This window comes from Bactrocera dorsalis, chromosome 3 (assembly GCF_023373825.1).
Source record: "Bactrocera dorsalis isolate Fly_Bdor chromosome 3, ASM2337382v1, whole genome shotgun sequence".
Classification (NCBI taxonomy): domain Eukaryota; kingdom Metazoa; phylum Arthropoda; class Insecta; order Diptera; family Tephritidae; genus Bactrocera; species Bactrocera dorsalis.
The window spans coordinates 40,977,456-40,996,411 of NC_064305.1; the positions used below are offsets into that span (position 1 = coordinate 40,977,456).

At 35.1% G+C, this 18,956-nt stretch overlaps 2 protein-coding genes across 2 annotated transcripts in view; both read right to left on the reverse strand.

Moving 5' to 3' along the window:
* Positions 1-139: 139 nt before the first annotated feature.
* Positions 140-2,703, reverse strand: LOC105232191 (phosphoenolpyruvate carboxykinase [GTP]). Its single transcript, XM_011213822.3, has 2 exons — positions 2,497-2,703; positions 140-2,276 (listed from the first exon to the last, which is right to left on the reverse strand). The coding sequence occupies exons 1-2, from the start codon at positions 2,526-2,528 to the stop codon at positions 365-367; spliced, it is 1,944 nt and encodes a 647-aa protein (XP_011212124.1). The 5' UTR covers positions 2,529-2,703; the 3' UTR covers positions 140-364.
* Positions 2,072-18,956, reverse strand: part of LOC105232182 (phosphoenolpyruvate carboxykinase [GTP]) — a 43,929-nt gene continuing 27,044 nt past the window's right edge. The window contains exons 2-3 of the mRNA XM_011213812.4: positions 2,426-18,576; positions 2,072-2,276 (exon numbers count right to left, since the gene is read on the reverse strand). Coding sequence (XP_011212114.1) covers positions 16,680-18,576 — 1,897 coding nt within the window. The 3' untranslated portion in view covers positions 2,072-2,276; positions 2,426-16,679. The remainder of the gene's footprint in view (positions 2,277-2,425; positions 18,577-18,956) is intronic.

The following is an 18,956-nucleotide window of genomic DNA, read 5'->3' on the forward strand; positions in this document are numbered from 1 at the left end:
AAATGTGTCCCCTTTCGTACGTATGCTCCTAATGGGTCAAAAATGTGAACTCAACAGATTTTGCAAATTCTGCTCTCGGCAACTTTTACATAAATTTCTGAACACAACACATCAAATCGTTTAAATAAATACAGATGAATGTTGTTATATTCTAAGTGTATTATATGGCACATGCTTTAATATATTTTTTCAATCCTTATATTCATCATTGTAAAATTTGTAAAAATTACAAACTAACATATGTACATATCTTATTCCTATCTAAAGTTAAAAATATGTATAAGTATACTTGAAATATTTGCGTATATAGTAGTTAAAATCTCTATACAGTATAGTTTAATAAATTCTGAGTATTCAATACAATTTAAATTTTCGCAATGTGTTCTTTAAGTTGGTTTAATTCGTTATAAATATCTTCAGGCAAATCAGATCCTACTTGAGATTCAAAGTAGTTACGAATTTCCGATACCTCTTCCAACCAGAACTCCTTTGGCAAAGAGAATAGTTCTTTGTAATCGATGTTGACCTTCATGCTTTCCAAATTAAGATCCCCCTCGGCTGGTATTCTACCTATAGCAGAATCAGCATAGCATTGCTCTCCACTGCACCGACGCAAAATCCATTCCAAAACTCGTGAATTCTCACCATATCCAGGCCAAATGAATTTTCCATTCGAGCCTTTGCGGAACCAGTTGACATGAAAAATTTTGGGAACATTTCCACGGTTTTCCATACTCAACCAATGTTGGACGTAGTGGCCAAAATTATAACCAAAAAATGGACGCATAGCGAAAGGATCGTGCATTATTACTTTGCCCTTATGTTCAGCAGCAGCTGTTGATTCACTGCGCATTGCTGCACCAACAAACACTCCATGAGCCCAGCTGCGGGACTCATACACTAAAGGTACTCCTTCTGGTCGTCTCCCGCCAAACAAAATTGCACTGATTGGAACGCCTTGTGGATTCTCCCAATGGGTATCAATAATGGGACATTGGCCAGCTGGTGTACAAAAACGAGAGTTAGGATGTGCGGCTGGCTCGCCTGAGTCCTTAGTCCAAGGTTTGCCTTGCCAATCAGTAATTTGGACCCCTGGAGCCAAGCTGCTCTCCATACCTTCCCAGTAAACACCACCATCTGAGGTATAGGCCACATTGGTAAAAATCGTATTTTTAAAAATTGTAGCCATGGCAATTGGATTAGTTTCTACAGAAGTACCGGGAGCAACACCAAAGAAACCATTTTCGGGGTTTATAGCACGTAAAACTCCTTCACTGTCGAATTTCATCCATGCGATATCGTCACCAACACATTCCACTTTGTATCCGGCTAGAGATGGATTCAACATAGCCAAGTTAGTTTTACCGCAAGCTGAAGGGAACGCCGCGGTAATGTATTTCTTCTCTCCTTTCGGGTCGGTAATGCCCAAAATAAGCATATGTTCTGCCAACCAACCTTCACGTTTAGCTATGGTGCTACCAATACGCAATGCAAAACATTTCTTGCCAAGAAGGGAATTACCTCCATAACCCGAACCGTAAGAAACTATTAAATTCTCAGCAGGTTTATGCAAAATAATAGTACGCTCTGGATCACACGGCCATGAAGAGTGTTCAATAACTCCGTTGGAAGGCTTACCAACTGAATGTAAAGCACGTACAAACTCTTCTTGCTTTTTCAATTGCTCTAGGACTGGTGCACCCATGCGGGCCATGATGCGCATAGAAGCAACGACATATGGTGAGTCGGTGACTTCGATTCCAATTTTTGAGAGTGGTGAACCCAATGGTCCCATACTAAATGGAACAATATACATTGTACGTCCTTTCATGCAGCCAGGAAAACGCTCTTGAATTGCTTGATCGAAGCTTGATGGAGAAATCCAATTACCTAGAGTACCCTTTACACCTTCCATTGGTGTAGGAACGCTTTCATTCTTTTGTTCAGTGCAAATAAACGTACGAGCTTCTACACGTGCAACATCTGCAGGATTCGTGCGAGCTAACCAACAATTTTCGTATTTAGGAAGAGGTATAATGGTTCCATCGTCCAACATCAATTTCAGCAATATTTTGTTTTCAATATCGGATCCATCACAAATATGTACTTGATCGGGTTGGCAAAGAGCTACTGATTCCTCAACAAAGATTTTGACAGCGGGTGTTAAATTGGATACATTGCCATAAGAAACGTTGGTACCACGTATATGACTATATAAGCCAAAGTTGCTTTGCTGGTTCTTGTTTTGTTGAGGTACTGGGCAGTTTCCAAAAGGTCTGTAATATTAAAATACAATACGATTGGAACTTTATATTTTCAGTATAATTAATTATTGTCAAACATACATATATGTACATATATGTAAATATATTCAATTTATGTGTACGTATACATAGGTTTAGAATTACATATTATTTTTTCTTACCATTTGGGTATGAGTACGTAATATGACACACGTACATATTGTACATAAAAAATTAGTAGGAAAACACTTACACTTGTTTGGATTGTTCAATAATCTCAGGCATCGTTTTGTTTTGAAGTATGTAACGTTGAATATAATTAACAGAAAAATCACAATTTTTATCACAATGTTTAGAATTCGTTCACTTTTACTTTCATATGTTTCTCCACAGTTTTTTATCAAAACTCAATTTTCTTCTCAGACCACTGACTTTTTGTTCACTTGATCTTTCCATTTACTCTGAACTCGAGTAACTAATGTCTTCAAGCAACAAACAGCTCGCTTTTATAGCCGACAACAAGCATGAGTAGGCCAACTGAACTCGTTATCTATGTTATGTACAACGAGCCCACCCGAACCGAGAGCCATTCCAACAAATGCTCTATAAACAGGCCTCTTCTGGGTGTATTTTTTTTTTTGTTGCTGATGTCGTCCCAATACAATGAAAAAAAACAGCACTAAGAAAACACCTCGTTATCTCGTTGCTCGATCATTCTCCATGGCGAACAAAGCATGTTAAACAGGCTTCACACCCGAAAATTTTTGTTGCTCATTATCATTAAATTTACGATTTGCAGCCGCAACTAGAGTCATGTAAACTCTATGAAATGAAAAGGAATGCCAAACTAAACAAATTGTTACGAACAAGAACACCCTTTCTTCTTCTCTCTACGCCCTCTCGCCTACTAACCGAGTTTGGGCAACAAAGGCCTTTATATGCGAACGCATGCTAAGCGTACCTGCATATAGCACATGCATACATAGTTTGTATGCATGTGTGAGTTGAGTGTAGCATTTTTGAACCGGTGTAGACCGAATGCTCGTGCAATATAAAAATAGTTAAGGATTATAGTATACTTATGCATGTGAGTATGTATATGTATGTATACAAGACGAGTACTAATTGGTGCTATGCTACATACATATGTATGGATGTTATTGGCTGAAATTTAGGAGGCTCGTCTTTGAAAATGTTGCATTTCTGGTTTTAGTTCTAAATAATGAGGTGGCTTTGTTCGAATTTCGTCTCTAAAAGAACGAATGTACATATAGTATGTGTATTTATAAATTCATACATATTAAAAAAATTATTTGAGTATGTAAATGTATTAGTTTGATCTGTGTTTGGGTTGATTTACACACATACATATGTATATTTGTTGTCTTTGTTTGCATTTGCTTAACTTTAACGCGATTGTTGTGGATAGCAACAGAAATTTCGTAAATCGCATTCTGTTGGATTCGTGGACATACATACATACATACATACGTATGTACATATGTATGTATGTATGTGGGTTCTAATCACTAGTTACTATGCCACGATGCTGTCAATTACTTTTAGAATGACGGCGTAAAATTTATTAAATACAGTACGTACATAAGTAAGTATGTATATTTAATTTCAGTTGACAGCAGAAAATAAAAGGAAGAAAACTAAAATAAAGGAGGCAAAGTGCATTTTAACTATTTTGCATGTAAAATGAAGGTGAAACTATACAAGAAAAAACTGAAGAAAATAGCCAATGCAAAGAACTAAGGAACGAAGAAAAGACACATTTCACTAAATGATGGTACATTAAGCCAAAAAATAAATAAATTTAAAACTTCCTTGTACTGACTCTAGTATTATGTTTTTATAAACGATCTTAGATATTTATTTCGACTCGACTCAATTCGAGCAAAGCCGCGGGTAAAGTATTATGGATATACATATGTATGTATGTATGTATTATACGTACAATGACGTTTTGACAATGAACAAAGATATCTATCTTTTGCTCCAGGTTTCCCCTACAGACACACAGTCACGCGGATTTCAACTCGTTTCGTCGCCCTGATCGTTTATATATGTATGTATATTTACATATGTTTGTATGTAGATATGTACATATGTATGTATAGAACTCTATATCTATCTCTATTAGTTTTTAACGATACAAGCAATGATAATAAGAAAAAAAATAAAAAAATTTAAGACACACCTCATGTGAATTCAATATTACAATAAATACTTATTTTGATAATATTTATGATTTGTTTGTATTTTTTCTCTCGTATAAAATATGGTTTAACTTTTGAATACGTTTAGACGAATTCCAATTTTTATTAATATGCATGCGCCCTGTAAATATTTATAGACCATAGAAAACTAGACTTCGAACTTTGATTTAAGTCTGACACTTATACATACATACATATATGTATGTACTATAAGTGTAAATTTATTAATTTATGTTATGAATGCAGAGAGACTGTGGAAAATCATTAAAATGAATTTAAGGCGACTGGATAGTTTTTGCGTTATAAAGTTTTCATTGTATTAAGAGAAGACGTAGTACAACGACTAATAATCGAATATGTATTTCTATTATTTATTTCACAAAACGTCATAATTTTTATCAACAAATATCGTTAATAATGTACTATACAATCTCTCTTGCGTTTTCTTTTAAATATTCGTAACCATTTACTGTAGCCATATATATGTATATGTATGTATGTACAAGCATGTATATAAAGTTAAGCTCCACTAGTGTTTGTTATATACTGTATAGCGTTAGTTTTTAAATAATGGGAACAACAATATAAACTAAACACATTTCCGTATTTTCTCTGATATAGCGAGTTTTTCGTTATATAGAGGTTTTACTGTAATTGTATATATGTACATACATACATATATATGTTATATTAAATATACACGTTTTTGTATTTATGTATGCATGTATATCGATATATTTTATCAGGTGATTTGAAAGTCAAAATACATACATATGTACTTCTGTGTTTATAGTAAACAAACGAGCCCCCGTTCTTATAACTCAGTGTTTTGGAAATGTGTGCACTTAAGTATATTATATATGGTGGTGTGTGTGCAAATAGTAGATCCGGCAACGCGCTGCTCTGGCTAAAGTATACATTAAATATTATTGTAATAAACTATTCTAACAGTGAAAATATTATTTAATAATAAAGAGGGAAAAAGAAAGGAAACTTTAAATTTAAATATTCATATGTAAACAATGCTATTTTTTAAGGAGTAAGTAGGGTAATCTTTTTAAAAATATTTTTCTTTTGCATTTTCTGTTCCCTTGTACCCTTAGATTTAAAGTAGAAACCCATTTTACCTTTGGAAGGTTTCGAAAAAGGCCCAAAAATAATATTAGCGCTCGACGTTCGGAGTGCAGACCTTGCACGTGAAATCTCGTTTTTCTCAAACACACACTTTTTTAAACTGGCGGACATGATTCCGGTCGAACTACTCAACCGATTTGCTTAATTTTTTTTTTTGAAGGCTCACAAAACGTCTGGCTATCGTCCCTACTCGTTCACCCAGCCATTCGAAATGTGATCATCGGAAATTCCATCGAAACTGTGCGTGAATTCATCAAAAATCAGCCGAAATCACAATTGAAATTCATGGAAATGGAATTGAACATCTCCAAAACATCGATTTATCGCATTTTGACCGAACATTTGGTGGGTACATGGTTTGTTCCACACAAATTGACTGACGACCAAAAATTGCTCAGAATCCAACATTCGAAGGGCATCATTAAAGAGGTCAAAAAAGACAAAAAATTCCTTTACAATATTGTGACTGGTGACGAAACGTGGTGTTTCCAATATGATCCCGAAACGAAACGCCAGAGTGCTGAAAGGAAGGCACCGGACGAGACGAAACCCAAAAAATCGCGCATGGAGAAGACACAAGTGAAAACAATGCTGATTTATTTTATGATTCCAAGAGTATTGTCAACAAAGAATTTGTTCCACCCGGCCAAAACGTTAATGGGGTATTCTATCTTGGAGTTTTGAAACGTTTGGTGCGCCGTATTCGACCTATTCGGCCCGAATATCGTGAAGATGAAAGTTGGCGTTTGTTGCATGATAATGTGCCGTCTCTTCGATCGACGCTTGTGACCGATTATTGGACCAAAAATCACATTTTAACCATTAACCACTCACCATATTCACCTGATATGGCACCGTGCGACTTCTTCCTTTTCGGAAAGGAAAGCGTTATGCAGACGTAAAGGCCATTCAAAAGGCTTGCACCGGCATACTGGCGGCCATACCGGCCAACGAGCTAAAACACTCGTTCGACATGCTTTTTGACCATGCAAAAAGCTGCATTGAAGCAGAAGAAGACTATTTTGATAAAATAAATTTATTTTGCCGAAAAACCCACTTGTTTTGTTTTTTTTTTAATCCTATTAACTTTTGAAAACACCTTGTAGATTCTGTTAAACCGTTGTTGAATGCTCCAGAAATGTCCAAGAACACTCAAATAACTGATTCCATATTCGTTATTAAATACAAAAGTTTGGAATGCAGTCTCTACTTATATGCCTTTTTTGTATGCAGGTTACGTTGTGGACAAGCTTCCAGGAGGTACTGCGGCACTGATGTGCACGTTCAAGATTTTCTCTAAAGTTAACAGCAGGAAGTTTAAGGTTATAGATATCCTGGTGCTCTGCCGTTTGTGCCACGCAAACTTATTGCATATAGAAGGATGCAAGGGGCATAGGGTCATCCTTGACACTTTTTACTGCCACATTTGTAGAAATACTAAAGTCTGTATGGCAATATAAATTTTTGATCAATATCACCGTTTTTATCTTGTTATTCATACTTCGGGATGTATGTTGCAAAGTTTGGTGACTAGTAACCACGTTATCCGATGCAGTTCACGGTTCCTGGACTAAAAACATGACATAGTCGCCCTTCTATAATTTGAGAAGAAGCTCGACAAAGGCGAATTTACATATGTTTGGATTATTTGAAGTACCTTGATCCTCCGGTTTCGGACTCTCAGACTGCTCAAGGGGTTATTTCCCCACATTCTGTAGAACAAGTGAAGTTTCTACAACCCCTTATCTAACGTGTTTTTGTTACCGTCGGCGGGGTTGCTCTTTTTGCGGAGAGGGATCACTGCGGTCCCCCACCAACAGCTCCTCTCCATAGGCAATACCATTGAAAAATAACGAGGTATATATTTAGATGAAAATTGATATTTTTTAACTTTAGATTTTATATCTATAACATAAAAATGAAACGCAAAATGTGTTGGTAAGCGCATAACTAAACAACCCCTGAACAAATTGGGCAATTCTTATTTTTAAAAGTTCGTTGAAGTTCTAAGTAGGTTTGAAGCGATGGACGATACGAAAGCTACTTCGCATGCCACTGAAGTTCGCACACTTTTCGTTTTGATAATTTCGACATATCAGCCTTCAAATCCGTGTCAATTATGGGAAACGAACAAAAATGACATTGTCGAAGACATTTTACATCGTATTCGCTATGAATTGGAATGGAATTCCGGTTGATACTTCTAGTGGTTTGATATCAATTTCACCTGCCTTTTGTCAAATCACTTGAACAAAAGATGAACTCATCACGAATGTTTATGCTAACATTGACCAAATAATCGTTAAAATTATTTCAGCTGCCAAAAATACCGATGTTAATGACTTAAACTAAATAATAAATTAGAATTTCCAAATTCTTTAGAGGCTTGGTATACTGCCGCATTATTTGCGTCTGAAATTTGGATCTGTCATTATTATGTTTCGCAATCTTAATGCGTCGAAACTGTGCAATGGAATCCGACTGATTGTGACGCAACTATCTAATACAAGCTTGATTCTACGACTGATTGTGACGCAACTATCGAATACAAGCTTGATTCTGCGAATTCCTTTGAGTTTCAACGATTTGCCATTTCAGTTCAAACGTTTTCAGTTTACAGTGAAAATTGCATTTGTGATGACAATCAACAGAATACAAGGAAAGTCGTTAGAAGTGAGTGGCATAAATCTGGAAATGCTATGTTTTCACACGGCCATCTATACGTAGCGTGTTCACGAGTTGGAAAACCATCTTCTCTAACAATTTACGCATCGGAACCAAAACCAAAAATGTTGTTTATCAAGCTGCGTTACATTGACGTCCATTGTCCACGACGAGGCATATCTTCAACGATCTCTACATCGTCTTTGAAGGCTTTCTACCACTCATAGGCTTGTGTTTTTGATAAAACTGAATCACCTATTGAATCTTTTCCAACAATCATAACGATTCCTCACACGAATTTTTGGTTAGAAATACAAGATTTGAGACAAATTTGACTTAGCAAAATATTCTTTACCCGGGAAATTTAATTACAATTTCCGGGTGCTTTTTTGTCATAATACATATATCAAGCTTGCATTTATTTCTGAATATGTATAAACAAGTGGATTGACAAAGTTCTGCAGATCTCCTAACATATCACAAGTTTGATGATAATAGTTACTAAGTTTTTAATTGACCGATTTAAAAATAGAACAACAACGAATTAAATAAAAAGTAAATTAATAAACAAATGCACAAATGCCACATTCTATCTGTATACTATATATTTCTGTCCCAGCACAAGATATTTCTTGTGAAAATGTATTCCAATAATATATGAAAATGTATTAGGAATAAATGTATATATGGAATAGATATGTACATATAAAGGATATTGTATATTTGGAGATATAAATCAACAGCGATACAGTGTTCAAGACCCTATTCTGAGTTGTATTCTTATTTATTTTCATATAGCAGGGAAACTTAGGAACAATCTAAATAAGTTTTTATAGCATTATATCATCGTGAGTGTTCCGTTTTTTTCTAAGAGATACATACGAATGAACATTATGATCGAATTGGGTTCTATCCTTGCTAGTGTAGATAACTAAACTTCAATATATGTATGTACGACTCCAGAGATAAGAAAGCTGTGCATTAATATAGTATAAATATTAACGCTTTTCGAAACCATAGCCAAACTAACTTTGCGATTCTGTACTGTGATACAGTCTCAAATCTTTAAATTTGAGATTTTAAGTTAGAAACAAATTTTGACACTTGAGACAATTTTGCTATTCTGTAAGTGACAGTCACAAAATCTATTCATTATTCAGAGATTTTTTTTACACTTGAATGATAATAAATATTGTCGATAAAAATATTAAATTTTCTATAACATAGTCAAAAAAATAATTATCAATAAAAATTAAAATATATTTTGACTTTGTTTCATAATATTCACGAAATTTATGTAAAACTAGCTGACTCCGCAGCCGTTGTCCTGCGTGAAATTACATATGTGTTTTGAAATGAAGAGAAAGTTAAATTTATCATTTCTTTTTTTTTCAATATAACGCAGCTTGATAAACAATATTTTTTGGTTTCTGTTCCGGTGCGTAAATGTACAGAGAAGATAGTTTTCCAACTCGTGAGCACGCCACATATTTTTGGCCGTGCAAAAAACATAGCAGTTCCAAATTTATGCTATACATTTCTAGCGACTATCCGTGTGTCCTGTTGATCGTCATCTCAAATGCAATTTTTACTGGAAACGGAATCCGTTTAAACCGAAATGGCAATTAGATAGAACTCAAAGGAATTCGTAGAATCAAGCATTCTGCCACCTTGTATTCGATAGGTGCGTCACAATCAGTCGGGTTCCATTACACAGTTTTGGCGCTTGCAGATTGCGAAACATAATAACGACAGATCCAACTTTGAGACGCAAATGATGCAGTAGCATACCAATCCTCTCCAAAGAATTTAGAAATTCCACTGGATAATTCACGGCGTCGTCTTTTGAATTTTCCAGATTAAGTCAACAACATCGGTATTTTTGGCAGCTAACATTGCGCGTACACTTAAGGAATCGCAGTTACGATAATTTGGCCAATATTCGGATACACATTCGTCATGAGTTCATCTTTCGTGAATCGATAAACGGCAGATGGAATTGATATCAAACCATCGGAAGTATCAACCGAAATTGATTCCTTTCCAATTTTTAGTGAAGACGATGTAAAATGTCTTCGGCACTGCCATTTTTGTTCGCATCCCATAATAGACGCGGATTTGAAGCTGATATGTCGAAATGATTATCACGAAAAGTGTGCGAACTTCATTTGCATTCCAGTGATTATCATTTTCCAGCAATTGTAATTGCTGGCTTGCTTTTCAAAAAGTTGCATACACCATATCATTCAGAGTACGCAATGACTCAAATGAAGTGGAATCACGTACATTAATCAATAGCAACCGAAGCTAGAAACAATCGTCATTTTTCGGGTGGATTGTGTAAATTCGTCCTAATGTATTAGTTGATAACACGCCTGGATGTTCATCTACCGGTTGGCCTTGCTTTCTGTGTAACTATTTCTCCGACGATGCATTCCATGTATAATATCAAGGTATTTCCGAATAGAGCAATGTTCTCGCGAACGGATCCCTGACGAAAGTTGAGCAAAAACTCGTCAATGTTAATTTTGTTGCTGGCGGTGTTTCCACCAGCTGTATTGTATTCTTTGGGTTAAAATACACTATTTGGCCACTCTCCAAATTAACTGCTAGATGCACAACAGTCGGAAAACGTTCATGAATTGCAAAAGTAAATACAAAGCGCTTTAGTGCAGTTCACGTATCGACCGTATCGTTTAAGACTAATAACCGCCATGTTGCTTCCTTTGGTGATGTACATACAAACGTATTTTATCGATTACACCAAACTGCAATACTCAACATTGATATGAGTTTTGAATGTGAATTAGACAATGATGGTGAATATAGTACGATCCATGTGTTGTCAACTTCGATATTCACGCCTCTAAATTGAATGCTAAATGTTCCGCCATTGTTGTCTGGTGAGCGACGCCGATACAGTGGATATCCATCATTTCCAAAAGAAAAGCACGTGGATACTGTTTCGTGCATTTACACACAAATCGAAGTGGGATTGTGGTGTCCGCAATTTCCATGAACCTTAAAGAGGACATAGACGGGCACACATGTGCGTTCGATCTGTGTGAATTCGTTTGCCCATACACGACACAGAAATCCATTTTGCGTTCGTTCTTCACATAGTTAGCATGTGCGACAGGCAAGCGGAACATTTCTTCGAATTTATTTCTAATGTAGCACTTTTATCTATTTCTTTGTATTTCGTTAATAAGTTATTCCAACTTTTATTTTTCTCAATTTTATTTTTACATCTATCACTTTTCGTTTGCCAAATTGCCAATTAATTTTTTATAAGATCAATAAATTCAGATACGAAATCTTTATTAAGGGGAGAGCCTGCTTTAGAAGCTTCAAACAATCGCTTAAATCTCTTTAAAAATTATCTAACAACAAACAAAGTTATAGATTGGAACTTGAAATATTGTCGAAGCTTGAAGGGAAATATGTAGTGTCCGAGCATCAGACAGATACATACAAGTATAAAAGCGCGATTTCTCGGTTTTTTATTTTTACGATTATTTTAATTGGCGGGCAAAGTTGGAATTGGGCAAAGTTTATTATCTTTGGCATAAAATTATTTTCTATTTAAACTAAAAAAAAACTAGGAAAAGTCAAGTTTGAACATATTTTTAAACAAAATAAAGTAAATTTTTTTGGAATTTTCTTAGTTTAACTAGAAGATAAGTTATTAAAAAACATGAATCTCTTTGAATTTTTTGTTCCTGATAAATGCATATGCGAGATGCATCGGGTAATTGCTTCCTAAAGGCAGAATATCAAAGATTTCGTAGTCAAAAAATTTGTGAAAGATGTTCAAATATATGACTATAAAGCCTAGAAATTTCGCTTGAATCAATTATTTCTTTCCCTCCCAGAAAAATCCTCAAAAAAATCGATTTTTTGAAGCCTTTAAAGCAGGCTCTCCCCTTAACACTTGCAATTGTCCGCGATCTTCACTGCTCGGCGACACGAGAGAAATGAGATTTTGTGCGCTCACAACGACATACACGATAAAAATGTTCGCGCACCGATCGTAAAAAATAAAACATTTTCGCGAACATGGATCGGTACGCGAACAAGCCCATACACGAGTAAACCGCATGTTTACACATACCGATCGAACGCACATGTGTGCCTGTGTATGGCCGCTATTATTGGTTTTCATCACTTGTATAATACTGGATCTTCTTTCTTTGCATCAGGAATTTCCGCATAATTAAATACTCGTAATTTCATCAATCTGATCTGGTGTAACCACCATCCAAAGAATAATGTGTGCGTGCGGCAAACCTCTCCTTTGCTACTCAAGATAAAGTCCATCGAAGCTGTTGCTTGAAAAGTCTTGCTCTGACATCGTGACGATCGCTTGCTGATTGACAGCGATCCATAATACCGCACGTATGTATGCATCGCATTCTGGGAGTACTCGTACATGAGCCTTGGGCTGCTAATGTATGTTGATGCCAGAAAGAACGCCGACCGATATTAGCGCGACCTCTTCATGACATCGTAACAAATTTCAATCTGTAATTGATCACTTTGTTTGCAACACACATAACATTTTCACTGAATAATTTTCAAAAATTTTTGAAGCAAACGCCAAATTTGAAAGATCTAAATAATTGAAAAACAAAACAAAAAATTGAATGAAAAAATTTGTATGGAAAAAATTAACTTTTTGGAATTTTTCAATTTTCGGACTTTACCTCATGAAAGACATACAGGTTTTTTATTTCTAAACCTTCCCCGATTCACACAGAACATTCTCTTGAAAATTTCATTAATATTGGTTCATCCGTTCTCTTAGCGTTACTAAAAAACAAACATTCATTCTTTTGTAAGTGAAAAATAAAAAGGCTGTTTTTAGGGGTTTTCCGGCAATTATTCGAATTTTTTTCTCCGCAGAAACCATCCCTGAACCTCAACGAACATTTTAAAAAAAGAATTATCAAATTTGGTTCAGTCGTATGAAAGTTATGAGCGGACATACATTTTGGCGATTCATTTTTATTTATATAGTAGATTTATTTATTTTTAACCTTTTCGTGTTTGAGTTGCTTACAAAATATAAAGAAACGACAATCGATTAATATCTATGATGATCTCTATTCAGTATATTCAAAATGGCAGACAAGAGTTATTTTAGTTTTGTGACCTGCTAACTACCAGGTCCCAAATTTGAGGCAATATTTTGAGACTAACGCTAGAGACTGTTTAGTGAATAGTAACTAGTCACAAATTGAGATTTTACCAAAAAATGACTCAAATAGAGACTAGAGACTGGTTACAGAATCCCGCTTTAAGTTATAATATTGATCATTCATAAAATAGACCTGTGAGTGTTAGCTCCTTCTGTTTTTATTCATCTAAGCAACCCATTAGGCAACATCAGTTAATTTAGAGAAGATACTTCTTCACATTCAGAGAATGTTAATGAAACGGGAATGTAACATTATCTTTCGACGCAGCTAGTGTAACCTAGCTTTGCACCTTGAATAATACAAAATAATAACTCCGTAATCAAATAAACTGAAATTCACTATTGTTTTGTGATTCAAATTTTCCAGACTTACTCTTATACATATATTTATATGTATGCATACATAAAGTTCTTATAAGTTAATAAATGTTTAGTATATTAGCTGCACGCTTATGTCGAGTATAACGGAGGTAAACCTCTCCTTGACAATGCCAATTACTTCTACACTTTGTACTCTCTCATAAATAAACAATCAATACAAGCAAGGGATGTTGAAAATTTAGGATTCTATTGTATGATTTTGCGAATAATAACATAACTACGTGAGTATATACTTATGTATATTTTGTAAATAAAAAAAGTGGAAAACCTTAGCCCAAAATGGAATAGATAGGAATATGGAAGCCCCCTTCCTGCAGAAATGTTTCTAATACTTTACAAACTTTATTAACTGCTACTTACCACTTCAATGTTTCTGAAGAATGTTGCATGGAACACATGGTGGTGACAAGCGTTACGTAGGTTCTGTCAAAAATTAAAATACACACCTTCTTATGGGAATATTTATTTAGAGGTAGACTTGCAGTTGTCGCTGTAGCTAAATTTAAACCATTTTTAATTTTGCTGACGACAATGAGCATGCGTATTGTTGCCACTAATAATGTGTGTATATCAAATGTAAAATTATTCAAAACGTTAACAAGTCTAACATTATTTTACCAACAGAAGTATAAAATAGCTCTGATGTATAATTTTTAATAAAAAATTATTTTGTAATTTAAAACATTATTTGTAAGGATGTAAGGAGGGATTTGGATTCCAAACCAATAAAGCTATGCCGACCCAATTTACATAGGTAAAATTTCTTTAATTCTTCTTAAGATACTGTAAAATAGGCGAACTCAGATGATAATCTCACCCACACCTCATATAACGGTTTTTATTTTAAATCTATTCAAAATTCCAATCAATAACCAAATTCGTCAGAGACATTAAATTTTATATTCGAGAAGGCTTTATAGGAACCGGTGTAAAACTCTACGGTAAGCGTGGCACCGCCCAATATGTGAGATATACATATAATTGAAATTCGGAGAGAATCCTTTCCTTATAATAGTACGTCTGCATGTTAAAAATTGGTTTAATCAGGTCAAAACATCTCTTATTTCGAAGATTTTCGAACTTCCGGGTGACTTTATATTCCATATACATACATATGTGAGATATCTCAATGAAAATGAGATAGCGGATTTTACTTATAACAGCGTATCTTTGTGTCTAAAACGGATACAATCAGAGGAAAACTAGCTGGCCCCTTTTAACTATTATTAGAATTTTCGAACACCCGCTTGACTTTGCATGGTGATGGTGTAACCGGTATCTTAATGAGTATTTTATAAGTATTAGCCATGTTAATTGTATGTGGTATTATAAAAAATAGATAAAATCGATTGAGTATGATTTTAGTATACTTTTCGGTTTGATTGTGATTCATTCGAACAATGAAGTTAAACACTTTCCCTACATTGTATTGCTAACACTTGAAGTTATTTAGCTAGCTTTGATCCTTGCCGTTGCAAAAGTATAAAAAGTTCTTCGGTTACACCCAACCAACCCGCTGTAGCATTTATTTAGGAATGTCAGTAACTTCGCTTCAGATGATTTATATAAACTCTAGAAATTTGTTAGAACTAATCACATGAACATATATCCAGATATTACAAAATTACAAAATTTTCCAAAAAAAAATATCTATTTCAATCTTATTAGAACTGGGGAAGGAACGATATGGGAACTTATAAACTGAATAAGTACATTTTTAGTAGTCTGACCAAATAATTGAAGAACTGGAAACATAGATAATAAGAAGGGGAGAAATCACGTGACTTAAAAAAGTGAGGATTACATATATGTATACAATATACATATATAGAGACGTGTTTGAGTAAGTAATAGATAAACATTTAATCAAGGGAGTGTTAAACAAACAAAAAAAGAGCGTATTTATGAATTCTTCTCTGCTTTTTGATTTGCAGTTTTAAGGTTCTTCACAGAAAACCTGAACAAATAATTAAATTGCATAAAATAGTTTTACTAAACTCAGCTGAAATGCCACAAAAAAAAAACAAAGAAACATTGATTGAACAAAATGACCCGAAACATAGGAGCGGACTCTGTACTCAATGGAAACAAGAAAACCATATTGGCAATCAGTTACCAGACGTCAATCCAATAGAGAAATTTTTTGCCAGTAATGAAAGCCCAAATATCAAGAAAGATTTCAGGCGACTAGATAACTGGAGGTCGATTTCTGTGGAATTTACGGAAATTTTAGTTGACGTTGCCATCAAAGATGTCTGGCTATAACAGAAAACGCGGGAGAATGGATCAAGTATTGAATAAACGTCAGCTATCACAAAACTATATGATTTTTATAATTACCACATTTTTTCCCAATAAACGTTCCTACACAACATGAACGCACTCTACCATTAACAACAACCAACAGTATATGGTACGTTCAATTAATTTTGCTAAGATATGTATATTAGGCACTATATTGCATAAAGTCAACCAGAATAACGAAAATCTGGACAGTTTCTTGAAAATCTATTCAAATAATATATATTTTTTTCAGTTTAAAGTTAGTCATAAGTTTGGAGGAGCCCTTAAAAGGCAGAAAACTATTATTTCGGACTTGGGGTACTGTGGAATGGGCTGAAGCGAGTCTAAATATTTTTGCATGAGTAAATAATGTTCGCATGCAGCTAATCCTAACTCTTCTCTCTTGTTGGTTAATAAACAATTAACTTACTATTTTACTATTACTCCAGTTAAAAATAAAATAAATGTTTTTGTGCATGCATATGTATACATGTATGTTAATTTATATATTTTTCAAATTGATAAAACGTATAATTTATTCAGGCATTATCAATTATTTAAGCGCTTCTTTAATTCATTCAATTGCTGGGATATTGATTTTGGCAGAAACTCACCTACTTGCATTTTAAAGTACTTTTCAATTTCATTGACTTCTGTTTGCCAGAAGTCAATAGGTACGTCAAAAAGTTCATTTAGGTTGACTGTTGGTTGTAGTCCTGTTATATTCAGCCCACCTTCGCTAGGCAAATAACCAATAGGACTGTCTACAAAGCAATTATCCTCATGCACACGTCTAAAAATCCAGTCCAAAACACGGCAGTTATCACCAAAACCTGGCCATAAAAATTTTCCATCTGTACTTTTACGAAACCAGTTAACATGAAAAACTTTCGGCACTCTTCCTCTTTTTTCCATACTCAGCCAGTGCTCGAGGTAATCCCCAAAGTTATAACCAAAGAAAGGACGCATTGCAAATGGATCATGCATTATTACTTTTTCTTTATGCTCGGCGGCTGCTGTGGCTTCACTGCGCATTGCTGCACCTATGAAAACACCGTGTGCCCAGCTACGGGCCTCGTATACTAGTGGAACACCTTTTGGGCGACGGCCACCGAATAGAATTGCGCTTATGGGTACACCTTGTGGATCTTCCCAGGATGGATCAATAATGGGGCACTGAACAGCCGGTGTACAAAAACGAGAATTTGGATGCGCTGCTGGTTTATCGGATTGATTAGACCATAGCTTACCCATCCAATCGGTTACTATAACATTATTAATATTAGTCTCTTCCATTCCCTCCCAGTAAACCCCACAGTCCGAAGTAGATGCCACATTTGTAAAAATAGTGTTATCAAAAATGGTCTTCATTGCAATAGGATTTGTTGACATGGAAGTACCTGGGGCAACCCCAAAAAAGCCATTTTCGGGATTTATTGCTCGCAGTACACCTTCGCTATCGAATTTCATCCAGGCTATATCATCACCGACACACTCCACTTTGTAACCTGGCAGTGTTGGAGTCATCATAGCTAGATTTGTTTTGCCACAAGCTGATGGAAACGCAGCTGCGATATATATCTTTTTGCCCTTCGGATTTGTGATACCTAATATAAGCATATGTTCGGCCAACCAACCTTCGCGTTTCGCAATAGTGCTACCAATACGCAATGCAAAGCACTTTTTACCTAGTAAAGAATTACCACCATATCCAGACCCATAAGATAAGATCTCGTTGGAATCAGGCTTATGAAGAATGATTGTACGTTCAGGATCACATGGCCAAGAAGGTACAGTAATTATTCCGTCTTTCGGGGTACCCACTGAATGTAAACATTTCACAAACTCATCACTCTTGCTTTGTAATTTTTCTAGGACTTGATTTCCAACACGAGTCATAATCTTCATTGATTCTACAACATAAGGGGAATCGGTAAGTTCAATGCCAATCTTTGATAGCTGAGATCCCACAGGGCCCATTGAAAATGGAATCACATACATTGTTCGGCCTCTCATACTCTGAGGAAACCGCTCTTGAACAGCCCGCTCCATATCAGCTTGCGAAATCCAGTTACCAAGTGCGCCAACGGTAGAAGTTGGAGTGATTGGTACAGCTTGTTCCTTGCGATCAGTACATATAAACGTTTTGGATTCAACGCGAGCAACGTCTGCAGGATTAGTTCGGGCAAGCCAGCAGTTATTGTATTTCTTAAGCGGAGTTATGGTCCCCTGCGTCAGCATCAATTCTTGCAATATTTTGCTCTCATCTTCACTTCCATCGCATATATGTATGCGATCTGGTTGACATAAATGAACACATTTATTCAAGTAAGCTTTGGCATCAGCTGTGAGAAGACCATAATTGCCATACTGCACAGACAATGCACGTCTTGAGCCAACTGGCGAAATTAAGTAGAGCACTTTTGGTGTATTTAATAGCTTCCAGCTGAAAATAAATATATTTTAATATATGTATGTATATGTATATGCATATATGTATACATATCTAAAGGTATACATATATGTACATAAGTACTAAACTTTACAGGACAAGAGTTGTAGTTAAGCGTAGTTATAATGGCTTAATTAGAATAAATAAAGTATATGAAATCCTGCAATTTTAAGGATACGTCCTAACAATCATTTAAAACCAAGTCACTTTATATACGAAGCAAATTTTGAAAGAAACGAAAGGCTTTACCAAATAAAAAAAAAAAATTATGAAAGGGGAATGACAAAACTGATCGTATGTTCTCATTTGGAGTAAGGAGGAAGATTTTCTACTTTGCTATTATTAAAATTTTAGACATATGATGTGAGTCCTGT

Excerpts from the sequence above, each read along its gene's own strand:
- LOC105232191 (XM_011213822.3), bottom strand. The coding sequence starts at position 2,528 with ATGCCTGAGATTATTGAACAATCCAAACAAGT. Across the intron at positions 2,277-2,496 it reads ATTGAACAATCCAAACAAGT|ACCTTTTGGAAACTGCCCAG; the intron begins GTAAGTGTTTTC and ends TTAATATTACAG.